Source organism: Setaria viridis, chromosome 9 (genome assembly GCF_005286985.2).
Source record: "Setaria viridis chromosome 9, Setaria_viridis_v4.0, whole genome shotgun sequence".
In the NCBI taxonomy this organism is placed as follows: Eukaryota; Viridiplantae; Streptophyta; class Magnoliopsida; order Poales; family Poaceae; genus Setaria; species Setaria viridis.
In genome coordinates, this window is record NC_048271.2 from 6,454,829 (window position 1) to 6,472,697 (window position 17,869).

General features: G+C 46.8%; 3 protein-coding genes across 4 annotated transcripts; all 3 read left to right on the forward strand.

Moving 5' to 3' along the window:
* The first annotated feature begins 1,284 nt into the window (after positions 1–1,284).
* On the forward strand, positions 1,285–4,554 carry LOC117839615 (uncharacterized). Its single transcript, XM_034719998.2, has 5 exons — positions 1,285–1,848; positions 1,948–2,075; positions 2,172–2,284; positions 3,245–3,430; positions 4,261–4,554. Exons 1-5 carry the CDS (start codon positions 1,520–1,522, stop codon positions 4,288–4,290), a joined length of 786 nt encoding a protein of 261 aa, XP_034575889.1. The 5' UTR covers positions 1,285–1,519; the 3' UTR covers positions 4,291–4,554.
* A 138-nt stretch (positions 4,555–4,692) lies between these two features.
* On the forward strand, positions 4,693–7,483 carry LOC117839614 (probable zinc metalloprotease EGY3, chloroplastic). The gene is made up of 4 exons (XM_034719997.2): positions 4,693–5,846; positions 5,961–6,386; positions 6,471–6,709; positions 6,796–7,483. The coding sequence occupies exons 1-4, from the start codon at positions 5,247–5,249 to the stop codon at positions 7,304–7,306; spliced, it is 1,776 nt and encodes a 591-aa protein (XP_034575888.1). The 5' UTR covers positions 4,693–5,246; the 3' UTR covers positions 7,307–7,483.
* A 5,951-nt stretch (positions 7,484–13,434) lies between these two features.
* LOC117835032 (transcription factor bHLH49) lies at positions 13,435–17,329 on the forward strand. 2 transcript variants are annotated; one of them, XM_034714382.2, is made up of 12 exons: positions 13,435–13,698; positions 13,799–13,854; positions 14,005–14,201; positions 15,096–15,313; positions 15,398–15,489; positions 15,593–15,784; positions 15,873–15,938; positions 16,017–16,085; positions 16,182–16,253; positions 16,346–16,516; positions 16,605–16,692; positions 16,851–17,329. In XM_034714382.2, exons 4-12 carry the CDS (start codon positions 15,133–15,135, stop codon positions 16,871–16,873), a joined length of 954 nt encoding a protein of 317 aa, XP_034570273.1. In that variant the 5' UTR covers positions 13,435–13,698; positions 13,799–13,854; positions 14,005–14,201; positions 15,096–15,132; the 3' UTR covers positions 16,874–17,329. The 2 variants fall into 2 exon arrangements, with proteins under 2 accessions (XP_034570273.1, XP_034570271.1); XM_034714380.2 differs by lacking the exon at positions 14,005–14,201.
* The last annotated feature ends 540 nt before the right edge of the window (positions 17,330–17,869 follow it).

Consider the following 17,869-nt stretch of genomic DNA (forward strand, 5'->3'; position numbering starts at 1 on the left):
CAAAATCATGGCGGCAATATCACGAAATCACAACTACAATGTGGCGGGGGGAGCACTGGTGTTGTCGAATCGAGCTTGTTCATCATCGAATCGAACATATGTGCCACAAAATTGGAGCGAGGAGAGCCGCTGCAGCCGCCCGAAGCTCGTTCGCCATGGCTGCTGCTCGGTGCTCCCCTGCCACAGCCTTCACTCGGAGCTCCTCCTCCGCAACCTCCCAGAGCTACCCCGCCATGGCCGCCGCCTGGAGCTCCTGCTTCACGGCCGCTCGACCCTTCCCCGCCACGACCGCTGACCGCGGAGCTTCCTCGTTGCCGCCCGGAGCACCCTTTCCCGCGGCAAGTGCCACCACCGCGGGTGGCGACGAGGCACGCGGTGGAGGGAGCGGCGAGGGGCGAGCACCACTGCTGATGCGGCAGCTGCAAGTGCCACCCGCGGAGAGAGAAAGTGAGGTGTGAACGCCTGAACGGAATGAGTGGTGCGGAGAGAAAAGGAAAAGTCTGGAAGCAAATGATAAGAATGATAAGGACGTGGAGTAGGGTCCTACAGCTGTCAAGCGTCCGATCTTTTGTGCACGTGTCAGACGTTTGCTTCCTAGCATTTTCGTACAAAGAAACATCTAATTTATTAACGCCAAAACACAAGCGGTAACTGAAGCTCTCATCGTGTTTGGGAGGAGGGGGCTAAATTTTAGCCCCCGTCACATCGAAAGTTTGGATACTAATTAGGAGTATTAAACCTAGACTAATTACAAAACTAATTACACAACCCCTAGGCTAAATCGCGAGACGAATCTATTAAGCCTAATTAGTCCATGATTTGACAATGTGGTGCTACAGTAACCATTCACTAATGATGGATTAATTAGGCTTAATAGATTCGTCTCGCGATTTAGCCTAGGGGTTCTGCAATTAGTTTTGTAATTAGCTTATGTTTAGTCCTCCTAATTAGTATCCGAATATTCAATATGACAGAGCTAAAGTTTAGCCTCCTCATCCCAAACACCCCAAGCCGAAAGATCTAAGATCTTTTATGCACGTGTCGGACGTCTACTTCCTAGCAATTTCCGTACAAAGAAATATCTAATCTATTAATGCCGAAACACAAACCAACCGCTGAAGCTCTCGTCGTCCAAGCCGAAAGATCCGATCCCGAGTCAAAAGGTTTTCGCAAATCGTAATCAAAGAACAAGAGAACATCAAGGCCACCAACCAAGTTTTCCATGCGACGATGCACAGGGAGGCGGGAGCACATGGCTTCCTTCCTCATTTCGTGAGACCGTCGTCTCCGCACCCAACGATTGCCCCGGGCCCGCCGCGGCCGCCTCGTCCACACCCCCATCGTTGCGTTGGTTCGCCCATTCCGGCCTCGCCGCCTTGCTCTGCTCCCCAATTTTTAACGCCACCTCAAAGCAAAATTTAGACCACCCAAACCCAGCCGCAAATCCCCACCCCTCCATCCCTCCCTCCGTCCCCACCACCGCTCGCCGGCGAGAGCGAGAGGCCGTACGCCCGCGACGATGCTGCTCGTGAGCCAGGCCGCCAACGGCTCCCTCTCCGCGCGGCGGCTGCCGTCCAAGCCGCCTGGCCCCGCCGCGCCCAACCCCTACCCGCTCTTCGCCAACCCCCGCCTCCCGCGCCGCCGCCTCGCGCTCTCCGGCGCCGGCGCCGACCAAGCGCCCCGCCGCGCCGCGCCGGCCCCGGCCGCCGGGGGCCCCTCCGGCTCCTCCGCCGCCACCGAGGACCCCGTCCTCGTCCGCGTCGCCGACGACGGTGTGCCCCTCGAGGGCGTCATCCAGATAGAGAAGCCCGGGGACGCCGGCGCCCAGTCCAAGCTCGTCTCCTACGCGTACGTACCTTAATATCGTTGTCCTTCCGCTCGCGTCATTCCCGTTCCTTCATTGGTTCGACCCGGTTCGCTGATTCCCTGTTCTCCGTTCGTTCTCAGGAAGTTGGGGCTTCTGGCCGGTGGGGACGTGCTCTGCCTGCTGCTCTTCTCCGCGATAGGGAGGTTCAGCCACGGGCTGCCCGTGCTCGACGCGGAGACATTCAAGACCGCCGACCCCTTCATTGCTGGTTAGGGAAATCCGGAAATGGCGTTGCCTTTTCGTGGTTGCTGTTCATCTGGTGGGCGAATTGGATGGATTGCTCATGGGTTTGGGTCTTGTGCAGGGTGGTTACTCAGCGCCTACCTCCTTGGTGGATTTGGCGAGGATGCGAAAGGGCGCAATGGCGTGGGAAGTGCTGTTATCACTGCAGCTAAATCATGGGCTGTTGGGATACCGGTAATCATCGATTGATCAGTTCTTCCATTTCAGTCATGAGCCCTGAAATGTCACCCTAATGCTTGCCATTTCGTTATCCAAGGTCAACAATGTTTGATGTTTTTATAACTTGTGATCTTTATGAGCCTTTTCATTATCCTACTGAGCACCATTCTGTTGTCACTAGTTGCCATTCTGAGCACCATTCTGTTGTTACCAGTCACCATTTGCCTTTCAACTTTAAGTTAGTATCCATAGCTACATGCACCAAATACTTACAAACAACATTTGTTATAGTGATGCAGTTATGTTTAGTGTTTATTCAGGTATTGTAGGGGCTGCCTAATTCTCTCGTTAACAGTGGAAGGCACCGCTGAGTGCTGAATTTTCACCATTTGTCAATCTCCCATCAGGGATAGGAAAATAACCTTTCCATGTGCTTGAATGCCTTATCGATAACCTAAGCGCCTCCTTTTTCTTCATATGGTTTTGTTGGTGTTACTAAATATCTCAACCTAGCAAGTGATCCAAAGTTCCAAAGAGACCAATAGACCATTGACTAGTCTTCCACGCTACAAAATTGGGTGATTTACTCTTTAAGACTAAAGTGACTTTATGATTACTTGATGAGACAGAAGAGCCTATCCATCACCTAATCAGAGGTTGTTTCACTTGTGTAGTGTTGAACCAAATATAATATTGTTAAATTACAATGACCCTACAGGTGCATAGTGGTTTGAATGACAATGCAAACTATGCTTTCTAGGAGTTGTTGCATAAAAGTTATGGTAACTGTCATAGTTTTCTTAAAGATGAAAAAATATCACCACATTTACTTAATGCTCTAAACTTAAAAATTTTCATGCCTTAATATTAATGATAGTTAATATCTGATGCTGACTAAAGTGTCTAGATGGATTATATAATCTAGATGGATTATAATCTGAAACAAACATGGCCTTATTCTCTCTCTTCTGCTAGTTGGGACTTGCCATCCGAGCAGTGACATCTGGGCATATTCCACCAACTCCTTTTATCTTGGTGACCATGGGAAGTACAGGGGTCTTGTTAACAGCTTGGCGTGCCCTGGTTTCTCAAATCCTTTCCACTGGACAGAAGCAGCAGGATGATGTCTACAGGCGTGGAAGTCCTTTCGAGCTTTTTGAGGTCAGTAATTTCGTGAACTGAAAAACCTTAACCTCAGAATTTTACTATTGCAATGTTGTGAGGCTGCTATGAAACACTAAGCATGGGTGCCATTGGCATACTATGGATTCGGAGTAATTTAGACTAATGGTATCTATTTTTATTTCTAAAGAAATTTCATTAAGCGTGGGTGCAATTGGCGCATGAATATGGAGTAGTTTAGACTAATGGTATCTAGTTTTGTTTCCAAAGAAATTTCACTAAGCATGGGTGCCATTGGTGCATTGATATGGAGTAGCTTAGTCTAATGTTATCTAGTTTTGTTCTGTAACTAGATATAATTTCAGATATAGCAGCAACACACAATATATGCAACTGCATATCATTTATAAGGTTTATGTGTTCTTATTATACATACAATACAGTGACATGGAAAACACGCTTTATTTCTTCTGTCACGAACATACATGCTAAATTTTCTTGTGTGTATTACTCTATTAGACTATTAATTGCTTGCCATTGGACATGTTCTTCCTCAAATCACTGCTATATTTATTACGAAAACTTGTCATGAATGGAGAACATAATCTTTGCAACAATTTAGTAACTAGGAAGAGCTCTTAAATGAATAAGATGATTAAAAACTCTCTGCAACAATTTAGTAACTAGAAATTGGAATAGCTGACTAGTGAGATGAAAACCGAATGATATTGTATTCTTAACTAAAGAAGTTCATAAGCAATGTTCTTGAATTCCTACGAATGATATTGTATTCTTAACTAAAGAAGTTCATAAGCAATGTTCTTGAATTCCTACGACCTGCTTCTCATTTCACCACTGTGTTCATGCAGTTACTCACTTCACTGGTGCGGAGGTGGTGATTCTGAAGGCTGCAGCCACAAAAACCCATGAGTGCTGCCCACCACCAGGTTCAACTACCTGTGTGTAAGTACAATTTTGAAGGTGAAGAAGAGCAGACTAGAACCTAGTTTGGAGCATATGCCGGATCAAACGCTTTGACAAGATCACACCAGCAAAGCTGTGCTAAGTATCTTATTCATAAGATGTACCTGATCAACCACTTGTAAAATTATAACCTGTAGCTTGACTCATCACAATCAGTAAACGTTGCTTCTTGTGTTCCACTGCTAGTGACTCGATTGATAGGATTAAGCAGCTTCTCACATAGCTTTTGCATATAGTAAACCCAATATACTACTCCCTCCGTTCCAATATATCTAGATGCATAATAATATTTATGAGCATAGAAAAACCAAAATAACCTACAATTTGGAACGGAGAAAGTACATGATTTTGCTACACTGTGCCAGATTGTTCCTGCTTGTTCATATGTAGTGCTACAGAGGCAGAAGTGCTCGAACACGTTTCTGTTGTATATTCAGCTCCACAGGAAGTGTGGACTCAAAGTTTGGGGAGGAGAACTCTGCAAGGGCGGGCGGAATCAGCAGATGAAGAGAAATTGAGGAAGCCTTTCGAGGCAGGACCCACACAGTTAGCTCCAAGCCAGCGTGCCCAGCTACCGCCAAGTGTCCGTCTCCCCCAGGGCAGTTGGATAAGCCGAGGCCCTCACCCTGGTCTCAACTCCGTCGTCGCCACTCGCCACCTCTCCGACCGTCGCGTTCTTCACGATTCCTCCGGCCCAGCGCGCGCCTTCTCAAACCTTCTAGAACTCCCGTCTTCCTTCCTTCCTTCCTTCCTCCCCTGCGTTACTCCAAACCTTTTTAAGCTGGACTGACCTCAGATCTCATAGCGAAACGTTAATTAGAGGTAGAACAAGCACAAGTGTTACAAAGCTAAGCTCCACAGCTCGTCGCCAATGGCGTCTGCTTCCCTCGCGTCTTCTGTCCTGTGCAGCAGCAGCGGTTCTACCAGTAGAAGCGCAGCCGTGCCGAGGGCGATCCGGATCCCTCTCTTCCCCAAGAACCAGCACAGGCCGCCTCTTCGGCCTCTCAGGAGTAGCTCGGTAGCTAGGCGATCGCTGCAGCAGGAGCAGGAGGAGAGGGCGGACCCGGCCTCCTCCGTCGCCGTAGCCTCCGGCGAGCGGCATGAGGAGCCGACGGCGTCGCACCATGTTGGAGGGGAGGATGATGGCACGACGGCGTCGGGTCACGCTGGAGGAGCAGAGGGAGGCCAGGGAGATGGCGACGGCGAGGAGAAGAGGAGCACGGATGAGCAGCAGGAGGTGGACTGGAAGTCGGACGAGGAGTTCAAGAGGTTCATGGGGAACCCCTCCATCGAGGCCGCCATCAAGCTGGAGAAGAAGCGCGCCGACCGGAAGCTCCGCGAGCTGGACCGCGAGCCCGACGCCAACCCCGTCGCCGGCCTGCTCCGGGGCCTGGCAAAGGACCAGCTGGCCCGGGAGAAGCAGAGGCTGGAGCTGGCCGAGCAGACCTTCAAGGCGCTCGACCTCAACAAGGTAATTTATCTGACCTCCTGATGAACTCGCTCTGCTTGGGCTTGGCTTGGATTATCAGATGAAGAGAAGAAGGTGTGATCGATCTTTGTTGGGTGATTAATTGGGTGCGTGCAGCTCAAGAGCTGCTTCGGGTACGACACGTTCTTCGCGGTGGACGTCCGGAGGTTCGGCGACGGCGGGATCTTCATCGGGAACCTGCGGAGGCCCGTGGAGGAGGTGCGGCCGAAGCTGGAGAAGAAGATCGCCGAGGCGGCCGGGACGGAGGTCACGCTCTGGTTCATGGAGGAGAAGGGCGACGGCGACATCACCAAGCAGGTCTGCATGGTCCAGCCCAAGGCGGAGATCGACCTCCAGCTGGAGATCACCAGGCTGAGCACGGCGTGGGGCTATCTCAGCGCCGTCGCGCTGGCGGTCACCACGTTCGGGACGGTCGCCCTCATGAGCGGCTTCTTCCTCAAGCCCGGCGCGACCTTCGACGACTACGTCTCCGACGTGCTTCCTCTGTTCGGCGGCTTCCTCACCATACTCGGCGTGTCTGAGGTACTTACTGCCGCATAATATCCGGTCTCCTCCAACGTTTACATCCGTGTTAATGATCTTGGAACGGTTTGCGCGAAATGGCAGATCGCGACGAGGTTGACGGCCGCGAAGTACGGCGTGAAGCTGAGCCCGTCGTTCCTGGTGCCGTCGAACTGGACGGGGTGCCTCGGCGTGATGAACAACTACGAGTCGCTGCTGCCCAACAAGAAGGCCCTCTTCGACATCCCTGTCGCGCGCACGGCCAGCGCGTACATCACGTCCGTCGTGCTGGCCGTCTCCGCGTTCATCGCCGACGGCAGCTTCAACGGCGGCGAGAACGCCCTGTGAGTTATCAACCTCCTGCTGTTAACAACCATTTTTAGACGAGGTAGCTAGAGAGGTCTGACGGCTCTGAATCTGATGGTGCCAGGTTCGTGCGGCCGGAGTTCTTCGACAACAACCCGCTGCTGTCGTTCGTGCAGGTGGCGATCGGCCCCTACGCCGACGAGCTCGGGAACGTACTTCCCAACGCGGTGGAGGGCGTGGGCGTTCCCGTGGACCCCCTGGCCTTCGCGGGGCTCCTGGGCATCGTGGTGACGTCGCTGAACCTTCTCCCGATCGGGCGGCTGGAGGGCGGGCGCATCGCGCAGGCGCTGTTCGGGCGGAGCACGGCGGCGCTCCTGTCGTTCGGCACGTCCGTGCTGCTGGGCTTGGGCGCCATCAGCGGCAGCGTGCTGTGCCTGGCGTGGGGCCTCTTCGCCACCTTCATCCGCGGCGGCGAGGAGATCCCGGCGCAGGACGAGATCACGCCGCTCGGCAGCGACCGGGTCGCGTGGGGGTTCGTGCTCGCCGTCGTCTGCCTCCTCACGCTCTTCCCCAACGGCGGCGGCACCTACTCCACCTCATTCCTCGGGGACCCCTTCTTCAGGGGCGGCATCTAGGCGCTGCGCCGGTGGCGTAGTAGAAGGGGTCTCGTAGGAAGCGGTTTGGATTGCTTTTCGGTTCTTGTGCAGCGTGTGCGTGTATATACGGAGTAGTAGTATACTGCTGTAGTCACTCTACTAACCACTATGCAATCTCAAACTCTCCATATCAAAATCTTTTCTGTTTTTTTGCCATACACTTCCCGCGAGTGCGTATGATATTGCAAGGGTACCAGGCTGCCTCCTGTGAACTCGGGGGTTTCACATGTTTTGTTAGATTCAGATACGGAAATTCATTTTCACATGAATTTCGTTGGTTTCAGTAGCACAGTTCAGTTTCTACAGGAAATAGGCAAAGGTTAACCTCTAATTTTTTTTAGGGAGGCATAACTCTTTATTCATCGACAGAGTTATAAAAATTACAAACGTATTAAGGCAGGCGGATTTAACAGCCAAACTTAGCATACCAAACTCAGCATAAATCGCACAATTGCGATGGTGTGAGCATCTAAATTGGAGCGCCTGTTTTCATGAACAAAATCAGCACTGCCAAACTGCGCTGATGTAACCTTTATCTCCCTACTGATATGGCCATAAGCGGCAGTTTCTTCCTCCTTGATTCCTTTGATCACATTAACATTGTTCGAGGCTAGCTTGAAGTGTTGAACCACGAGGTCACTCGCCAACGCCAGGCCTTCCTTGCACGCAATAGCCTTGACGATCTCTGTGTCTGAGAGTCCACAAATCACCAGCGTAGACGCTCCCAGAAAGTTTCCTGCAGCATCCCTAGCAATGGCAGCCGCCACGGCCCTGCTTGAATTCTTCGAAGTGGCTGCATCGACATTGATTTTAACAAGATCCGATGGTGGAGGGATCCACCGAGGTAGGATACCTTGGGTACGTCTCACCGACGTTGTCTATACCGTCTTGATCATCTCCAGGTCAGCTATAAAATTATTCATAAAATAGTGAGTAGATAAAGGACTCTGAAAAGAGCTCTCGTGGATCACCTTCCTGCGAGCATACCAGATGGCTCAAAGAGTGACCACCATCCTCGTCAGATCCTCGTGCTTTAGCAAGCTGATAATAGCCGCTAACCATCCCCTAAGCTCAATCTCCTCATGTTCCAGAGCCCACACACATTTTGCCATAATGCACTCTATCAATGAGTGCTTCCAAGAATCAGGCATACCACAGATCGAACAGGTGCTTCAAGTAGCCATGTTCATATGGTGTTGTGCATCACCTGACGGCAAGGAGTGATGAGCAAGCCTCCACAAGAACAAGAACACATGTATCTTTGATGGTACCACCATAGTGGCTTCCATTCATTTTCCTCGGACCTTGAATCTGATCTCCTAGTAACATTCTCTATTATAACTCGTTCTTTGTTTACAACCAACATCCTGTAAGATGAACGAACTGAGAAAATACCCCTCTTTTCATGGTGCCATGCTCAGAAATTCCCTTGTCTTTGAGTACAAATTGGTATATTCAGAATAGCCTCAACACCAGACGGACAGAATAGCCTCAACATCAGACGGACAGAAAACAACATGAAGCTTTTGGACGTCCCATGAGGCCATCATGTGATCTATCAGCTCGCTATCCATCTGCGGAGGATCTGTCAAGTCCATCCTAATGGGGCAAAAATAATTTATTCCCAGAATCTAATTCATATTCCATACATGTGTTGATTCTTTGGCTCCGATCCTCCTAATTAATCGCCGCTCTAGAACTTCCTTGCCATCAAGTATGGATCACCATATCCGAGAGGGAGAAGATCCCAGATTAGCATCTAATAAATCCACATTTGGGAAGTAAATTGCTTTTAAAATTCGCGCACTTGACGAGCTCTCATCCATGAGGATGTGCCATGCCCGTTATTGAAGCCCAGGCCATCCATGCACTTTGGTTTGATCATCTCATCCCAAGCGACCCAACACGTTCTCCTTTTTCCATCCTTGCTACCCCACCACAAGTTCCTCAATAAACCATTGATGTGATGGCATAAACCTCTAGGGAGCTTAAAGCAGGACATCGAGTAAGTAGGTATAGCCTGCGCAACTGATTTAATCAGTACTTCCTTGCCATCCAATGACGAGCACTGCTCCAGCCAGCCCTAGACCTTTTTCCACACACGATCTTTAATATATTTGAAAGCCCCGCTAGTGGAAACACCCACGTCTGTCGGCATGTCCAGGTATTTTTCACTCAGAGATTCCTTATGGACATCAAGTACTCCCTTGATCACCTCACGAAGAGACTGTAGCCCTTCGCAAAATGAATTGAGGACTTGTCCATATTAATCCTTTGTCCATAAACTCGACAGTCTTGATCTCCTCTGCACTTTCCCTGTTAGCTCTGAAAAATAGCAGGATGTCATCTGCGAAGAGTAAGTGAGACACACCGGAGCTGATGGCGCCAGTTTAATCCCATTGAGTACGGACGACTGGTTCCTACTTTTAGCAGGCACAAAAGGCTCTCTGCTGCCAACATAAACAGATAGAGATAGGATCTTCTGTTTAAAATTGTCAAGTCTATCACCGTTAAAAAGAACTGAAAAAGAAACAAAAGTTTTTAAGCGCATCACTTTCTCAACCCAACATTGGTAGAAGCCCAATCGAAGCATGATCTTGAGTCCCACTCAAATCGGTCATAAGCTTTCCTCGTGTTACAAAACTCGGTTAACCTCTAAAATGCAGTGGATGCTGTGTGCTGGGCTTCAAAATGTCATCAATAATGGGCCCGGGCAGTTCACCAAGCAGACGACAATACGAGCCCCCCTAGTACTTGTACAAAACTGGGCCGGACCCGGACCATTCCTGGCTAAAGCTAGGCCGAACAAACGGCCCACAAAATTCTTTCCGAAAGTCACGGCGTTGCATATCCGTTTCACAGCACTTCGTAAACTCTGTCTAAAGGCAAACTATCATAAGTTGCACCAAGTAGACTATAAAAATATATTTTATAATGGATCTAATTATACTCATAAATATTATCATTCTTTCCTATAAAAATGATTGATCGAACTTAGTATTATTTGACTTAGGATGAACTTAGAAATCCTAGTACCTTCTACCACCCAACAAAACAAGTTTTGTTATCCATCCTCTTGCAAAACTGATGGGTGTTTATTTTATTAGGCTTAACCTAATTATTTGAGACATGGTCTTAAAATTACATCCCCTCTTGGATCTCCCTTTCTTCTTGATGCATAATAGCTAGAAAACATATATGTACTTTTAAATATTAAGTTAGAGTATTCTTGGATGGAGAGTTAGGCTCTCATTAATTTGAATTCGAACAACCTACATTTTGAAAAAAATGGAGGAAGTACTTACTATTGTATATTTATAAACAAAAAGATCACTTACCACTATAAATTCGAACCATGAAAACAGGATGCCACACTAAAGAGTGCCATCAATTAACCCGGTCTCATCCTGCGCTTGCTAAACCCGACCAGATGATTGCCACACTAATCTAATCGCGAGTGAGATCTCAGGCCTAGCACACTCTATTTGTCATGCAGGGCAAGGTCTCCATCATGGGCAGCATGGATGCATCGAGCCGCACCGCACTTTCCATTCCTGCAATCTCACTTGATTGTCGAGCGCGCGCGCACCGGGCGATCCATCGATCGGTGTCGAAGAGGCGGCGATGATGACGTCCCCCTTGTACGCGTGCCGCGTGCGGTGCCGTATCATACACTTCACCGTATGGTTTAGGTTTACGCCCCCCCCCCCCCCCCCCCCCCCCCCCCACACACACACACACACCAACTGAGAGTACTTAAAAGTGTGGTCAATCACTAATGTCTCACCCCGTCCACTGGTTAATTGAGAGTACTTAGAGGTGTGGTCAATCACTAATGTCTCACCCCGTCCACTGGAAAGAGGGACAGTCAGCGTTCCACAAGATATGGTGAATGAGTTTGCTCTTTGTTGTTCACTTGTTTGGAAGTTTGGAACAGAAGGCTTTGGAATTGGATGGCCATTTTGAGGCCCTGTTTATTTGGAGCTTCTATATGTGAAAGCTTATCTTAGCGAAAACCGCTCGACAGATTAAAGAAAACTGTTTTTAGAGAAGCAAAAGTTTGCTGAACATAGCTCAAAGCGAAACTACAGCAATAACCATGAATGGCTCTTTGAATCTTATGGGAAAAAAATGAATAATTCGAAGTTCTAACCGAAGACAACTCTTGATGGCCTTAAGAACCTAGCCTTTTTCATGATTAGGACCAAAATGGATGTTTGCATTGGTGATTGGAGCAACGTTTTTTTAACCTTGAAAGAACAGGGGGGCAGGGGGCAGGCCCCCACTGAACAGGAGGAGCAACAAATTGTACATTTTCGTAATTAAAAAAATCTCATAGATAAAATTCTAATAGCCTGGTAGTATGTAGGAGTAGGAGCACAGGAAAACCCTCTGGATCTTTGAGTAGACTGTTGGAACAAGAGATTGATTTAAAAACCTGTGAGCTCTGCCTAGTACGAGCATGATGTCACTAAGCCTAGTGCAGTAGCACACTTGGTCCGCGTGAACTAGACCATGACTACTTTGCTCTAGCCCTGATTCTTTTGCTCATCCATTGGGACAGTCACGCATTTGACCTAATCTGTTCGGATTGGTAGAGAAATTTCTTCATTTTCTCACTAAATCCAATTTAATCCTACCTAATACTATCCATCAAAACAAGCATTTCGAGTTTCCCATCTGCAATCTAAAAAAAACATTTCCAGAAAATTAAATAGATACCAAATTAAGAAAAGAGTTCAGTGCAAAATTGCATCACCCTCTGATCCTTCGCAAGAACACAGGGACAGGAGAACAGTAACAGCTAGTGCTTCCAATATTAAAAGCAGGCAATTTGGACTGGGGTATTGTATTAAGTATATATACTGCTTAGATTAGTGCAAAGCAAGCATGTAAACAGCCAATCTCACCGACACATAATACAAGTCCCAGATTCTCTCATCGGGATGCAGAATTAGGTGCCTAGCTGCGTCTGAATGAGGGTAATGTACATACTCCAGCTCATTTATTTTACTCTCTCTCCCCTATCTGACTGGTGGATTAAAATCATTATTTTTTTATGAGATGGAGAGTGATCAAACTTTTAGAGCTATGTGTGATTTGATTGACGCTGAAGTCATTCCATCACCATGTACTAGTAAGGTTTTTTTTTGTCCTATAAAGAAAGATGGAAAAGAGAGAAAGATCTTGAGGAGATGGAGACACCTAAGCAAGCAAGCAAGCAGCAGGATGCCTTACAGTGCATGCTTTGACCATATCCCACAAATCCAGCTAGTGTCCTGCATCTTCAGACTGTAGAGGACAAGAAGGTGAAAAGATTACAAGATTCCTTATGTTTTTGCTCACCTTCTCCCTCTCTTTCTCTCTCTAACCTTCTTTCTTTTTCCTAAGGTGTCTAGAGAGAGAGAGAGGATGGCTGTAGGTAAGCTGGCAGGGGGGAGGAAAAAAGACCAAGTGTACAAATAGATGGCAGCATGTAGAAAGAGAGATATGGCTCATTCAAAGCTTGGTGTGGAAGAGAAGCACCCCCTACCCTTATAAACAAAGCCATCATAATTTACTCTTTGTAAAGTAGTACTAGCAACAGTGCTGCTGTGCCACACCTACTAATTCAAGCATGCTATAAGGCCTAAAAATAAATTTCATAAGCCATAAAATGACCTGACTCACATTTGTGAAATTTATACTCTCTAATGGAACATTGAGGCTTTGCTGCTGCTGTTTAAAATCACCTAGCCTTGCTACTTGGTCAAAAACCATTTTCTTTCAATTCAAACTTGAAGCTATGTGCTACTGTCCATTGGATAATCAATAAAATATCAACCTAGAAAACAATAACAATTTTCAATAGTACGGTCCACAGTCGAACTGGGGCCCACAGGACATTGAGGGCATGCAAGGCTGGGCAGGTGAGAATTGTACGCTATTTTTTACTCCCTACTTTATTTTCTCCTTACTACAGCTAATCTTTGTGTACTAAAGTAAAGCAAGCAGTAAACTACTCCTAATAGTACACCAGTCTGCTGTTACCTTTGATTAGGTGTTGTTAGCTTACGCTAAGGTTTTGGAAATATTAGAGAGAGGAGAGAGAGGGAGAGGAGGGAGGGGAGAGAGAGAGAGAGAGAGAAAGAGAGAAGGGGGCAGTTGCAGTGGTTAACAACCCTCTGCCAGAGGGCAAGAAGGAATCATTTCACCTCAGTGGCAGGTAACAAACACCACTTAGCAGCAGGCTCCCTTCTTGCCCTTTTGCTTCCGCCTCCTGCCCTTAAAATCTTTCACCACCCCCTCCCCTCGCGGTCAAATTTGCGATCCATACTCGGGGAGGGCCAAGAAACCGAGCTGTCTCTCTCTCCAATGCGCACCAACGCCAGGTAATTCTGCAAAACGGAAAAAAAAAAGAAAGAAAGATCATTCAGGTGCTCTTGAGTTCTTGAAATGAAATCATGTCAACGCATTTCTCTCCGTCTGCAGGAGAAATTGGTGGCCGGCCTCTTGGAGTTGAAGGGTTCATGTGATTCCGTGGTCAGGTAATTTTCAGGCAGTTATTGTCTCGAACATCACCTGTTCCTTTCAAGATCTTTACACCACCTCATCACAAGATGGAGTAGTCAAAGGTCGTTGCTTTCGTTCCCCCTGCTCTCGGAAAGCTTCAGCACTGCCTTAGTTATTTCTTGCAGATCCTATTCCTGCTATCTACGCATTCAAACAGCCTCACGCCCTCGCCAGTGTACAGCTTGAACTTCCAGCTTGCCCTCTTGCTCCCTTTCCTTCTGTGAGCTCTGGTGATGCGAAAGTATTTCTCCAAGCTTTCACATTCGTTGTTCTTTCCAAGATTATGAAGAAATTATGGGCTGATCGATAATCCTCTGTGGAGGTATCTTCATCTTTTCTATGTGCCCCTGAAGATGCTAGTCCTGTGATTTTTACTCCTCCAAATAGGCCCCTTCGTTTTAATTGCTTAGAGTTCCCCTTAGTTTTAAATTTCCGGCAGCATTATTAGAAGCTCTTTTAGCTTCTCAGAGGCAGCTGCCTACTTGCCTAGCCTGCTAGCCATATCCTAAATGAGACCACACTGCTTGGTTAGTTCCAAACTTGTTCGCAAGTTCTTCATCTGCTGAAACATGACTCTTTTCTTTAAAGCTTCATGGTACTGGTGTGGTACATGCCTGGTTCTTGAAGATTTGGTAGGCTTTTCCTGTTTCCAATTAACTTTGGGGTTTTGAGTCTTTTAGGAAGAGTAGCTCTCCTCCCATCTCATTCACTTTGCTCCAAAAGACTCAGTTAGTGAGTGGTGTTTGCTTAATGATGGGGTTATTTCTCCTGCGTCTCCTCCTTTACGCCCTGGGTTTAAAGTTTCACTTTCTGGACTGTGTGCTTCTTTAGCCTGTGGCAGATTTGGTTTGTTCCCAAAGGCTATGGATGAAGCATATCTTCTCCAGCTGTAATACAGTTCCAGCAGGCCTTTGCCTGGACGGTGGATCGTTCTTTTGCCCTTCTTTTGATCTGTAGATAGGGATAGTGTGGCTGTTCTTGAAGGGACTGGCTGCTTTTCATCTCTTATAGGATTACCAGTTGAGATGATATTGTTTTCCCTCAACCTCAAACAAACCAGCTGAGGGGTATATATGTGAAATAAAAGGTGTTGCGTTCTTGATCAATATTTACTCTAGTGTACAATGCACCCTTTGTAATTATGTGTCCTTAACTCCTAATGGTGCAATTTAGCTGTAGTTTTTCATCCATCCTGTTTCTATTTATTCTTCAACAGGGGATTAAGGAACGTTGGTGCTTCTGGACAATTGGAGATGTTCTCAGGCCAGCAATCTGATCAAGGTCCCAGTGCAAACAGTGGCAGAGAATTCTCCGAGGCAAATTGGAACTCTGTCACAATGCATCAGAAGATGGGCTATAACAGTGGACCGTATGGATTTGGACCTTACAGCATGGGTTTGGAAGAAAGACCAGGGTTGTATCAATCTTCATCTGGTTAGTTTTTTTCAATCATTTCCTCAGGCTGACCTTACTAGGTGACAATTCTGTAGCTAATGTAAACAATGATAATCCCTGCAGGTACATTCAGTCAGAACATCCAAATGAGTGATGAGCATAGCGAAGGTGTGAAGAAGAGGAAAGGAATGGATGACTGCGTCGGGTTGTTGCAAGTAAGATTTCTTGTTGGCCTCACTTCCTATCTAATCTTGATGTAGAATTATGTTAATCGTTTTTTATGGTAATGACCGTCTGTCTTGTGATTATTGGCTATAGAATGCGGGTGATCAACAAACAGAAGGTTCGTCTCAGCCAGAAAGGAATTCAATGGAGGAGGGGAACAGAAAGATTTCACCCAAAATGCAAAGCAAGGAAGATTCTTCTGATGGTGATGGTACTAAAGAGGATTATGTTCATATTCGGGCAAAGCGAGGCCAAGCCACTAACAGCCACAGCCTTGCAGAAAGAGTAAACTTCTCTCTTGTAATAAGGAACTACCAGTTCAGTTTGCTTTATTCCCTTTACTCACGCTTGAAGTTGATGAAACTCTGTGCAGCTGAGGAGAAAAAAGATAAGTGAGAGAATGAAACTTCTTCAAGATCTTGTTCCTGGATGCAGTAAGGTAACTTCCTTTTGGTTTGGTGCAGGCAACTTCTCTCAGACTCCTGTACTCTACACATTACAGCTTTCTTTCTAACAGATCACTGGCAAGGCAGTCATGCTTGATGAGATTATCAACTATGTGCAGTCATTGCAACGACAAGTCGAGGTAGTGATAGTGCATCTATAGTTTAGTTGCTTTGGAGTATATGTGGCATCTTGTTAGAATATAATCCAGCATTCTAATACAATTTGGAACTTGCAGTTCTTGTCAATGAAACTTGCAACTGTCAACCCTGAGCTTGGCTTTGACATTGAGCAGATTCTATCCCAACAAGTAAATCCACTCACCCGATCTGCTGTTCATTGTACATCTCTCTAGATGCTGTTTTAGATATCCTTTGTTCAATGGAAATTCTTGTTTTGTAGATGATGCTTTCACAAGACAGACATTTTGCTATCTATGGAGCGGATCCAGGATCAAGCAGCCTTGCTGCTCAGTTTAACCAAGGAATCATGCAGCCAGAAATTATGTGCAACATTTCCAATCCTGTCGATGTTTTGCAGGGAACAATTCACGACGTCTCGACAATGAACCAGGTAATTATAGTCCATTTCACGACATGTGGATTCAGATACATCGCCTGATTTTGAAGAGGTGATGGACTTTTGTGAACCTTGAATCCAGATACCTGCAATGTGGGAAGGACTTCAGAACCTGCCTCAGATGAACTTCAACCCTGGTGTGGCAGCCGGTAGCAGCACCAACAACTCTGGTATATATATGACTTGGCGTTTTTTTAATCATATCCTATCCAGCTCTTAAACCACGCATTCATAATCAGTCAGCTTTTGTTAATCTCTTTTCTCAAAAACACTAAATGCCTGCAGTAAGCCATTCCTCTTACAGAAATGTTCCTTCTGTGCTCCACAGGTTCCATGAAGATCGAACAGTGAGCTGCCGGTACTGCTTGTCAATCACTGAATTATCGTAAAGCGCTTGCCGAATGAAGTTTTTTGTATAGCTGGAGGCCTAACCATTCATTGCCGGTTTCCTTCTGTTGCTCCCCATACTGTATGACGCATCGTTTATGGTATGGCATCTGAGGATCATGTACAGCTGGAGCTGGAAAAAAAAAACTGATTCCACTGTAAATTTCTGTTGTGCTTTGGCCTGTGGAAATTCGGATGGAAACCCAGTATCATCCATGAACTCCAAGGACAGAAGCTTTGTTGGGACCCAAGTACTGAATGCTGATGGGCCTAAACGTACTAAATGAGTACTAGTGGAATGGAATCGTAGGTACAAAAATGCAGAGTTCGAAGCCAATTGCCTTGTCAGAAATTCCATGAAACATGCACTGTATATGCAAATGGTTCGATCATGCAATGGAAGGGAACTCATTATTGTTACTTTCTTTTTGCAAATGTGACATAGTCTTAATCGAAACAGTAGGAAATGATCATGCTATGCTTATGCTATTAAAACAGTAGAATGGCCACGAGATCAAGAGGTTGGAGCGGCCGCCGGCATTGGGCCGCAGCAGAATCTCTCCCTTTTTCTTTCCTGAAGTTCTGTTTGCAACCCTTGTTTTACAATGCTGCAACGGGCACCGGCTAGGTGTCTGAATAAACGGTGGTCGTTCCTGTGTTTTTCTTCCATCAGAATTTCGAGGTTGATAAACGGGAGAATATTCAGGAAAGAAAGGGTAGAGGTTTTCTGCACAAAAGACCGACTACATACCAGCATTTGAACGTAGAGTTGTCTCAGGGTTCTCGTATAGAGTTAACCGAGCTAGTCAACCTGAAAAGTTCTGACAGTTTAGACTCTGAACCTGTCAGAGCACGTCACCAAATCGTCTAGTACGATTGCCCACACCACACCCCCTTGCTAACAAAAGGCTTGGCCTCCTTTACCATATCTATTTGTACTATTAGAGGACCTATCATATG

Coding starts and splice junctions, on each gene's coding strand:
- LOC117835032 (XM_034714382.2), top strand. CDS start 15,133: ATGTTCTCAGGCCAGCAATCTGATCAAGGTCCCAGTGCAAACAGTGGC. Junction 15,490..15,592: donor ACTGCGTCGGGTTGTTGCAA/GTAAGATTTCTT, acceptor TATTGGCTATAG/AATGCGGGTGATCAACAAAC. Junction 16,517..16,604: donor ACGTCTCGACAATGAACCAG/GTAATTATAGTC, acceptor CCTTGAATCCAG/ATACCTGCAATGTGGGAAGG.
- LOC117839615 (XM_034719998.2), top strand. CDS start 1,520: ATGCTGCTCGTGAGCCAGGCCGCCAACGGCTCCCTCTCCGCGCGGCGG. Junction 1,849..1,947: donor TCCAAGCTCGTCTCCTACGC/GTACGTACCTTA, acceptor GTTCGTTCTCAG/GAAGTTGGGGCTTCTGGCCG. Junction 3,431..4,260: donor GTCCTTTCGAGCTTTTTGAG/GTCAGTAATTTC, acceptor GTGTTCATGCAG/TTACTCACTTCACTGGTGCG.
- LOC117839614 (XM_034719997.2), top strand. CDS start 5,247: ATGGCGTCTGCTTCCCTCGCGTCTTCTGTCCTGTGCAGCAGCAGCGGT. Junction 6,387..6,470: donor CCATACTCGGCGTGTCTGAG/GTACTTACTGCC, acceptor GCGAAATGGCAG/ATCGCGACGAGGTTGACGGC. Junction 6,710..6,795: donor AACGGCGGCGAGAACGCCCT/GTGAGTTATCAA, acceptor TGATGGTGCCAG/GTTCGTGCGGCCGGAGTTCT.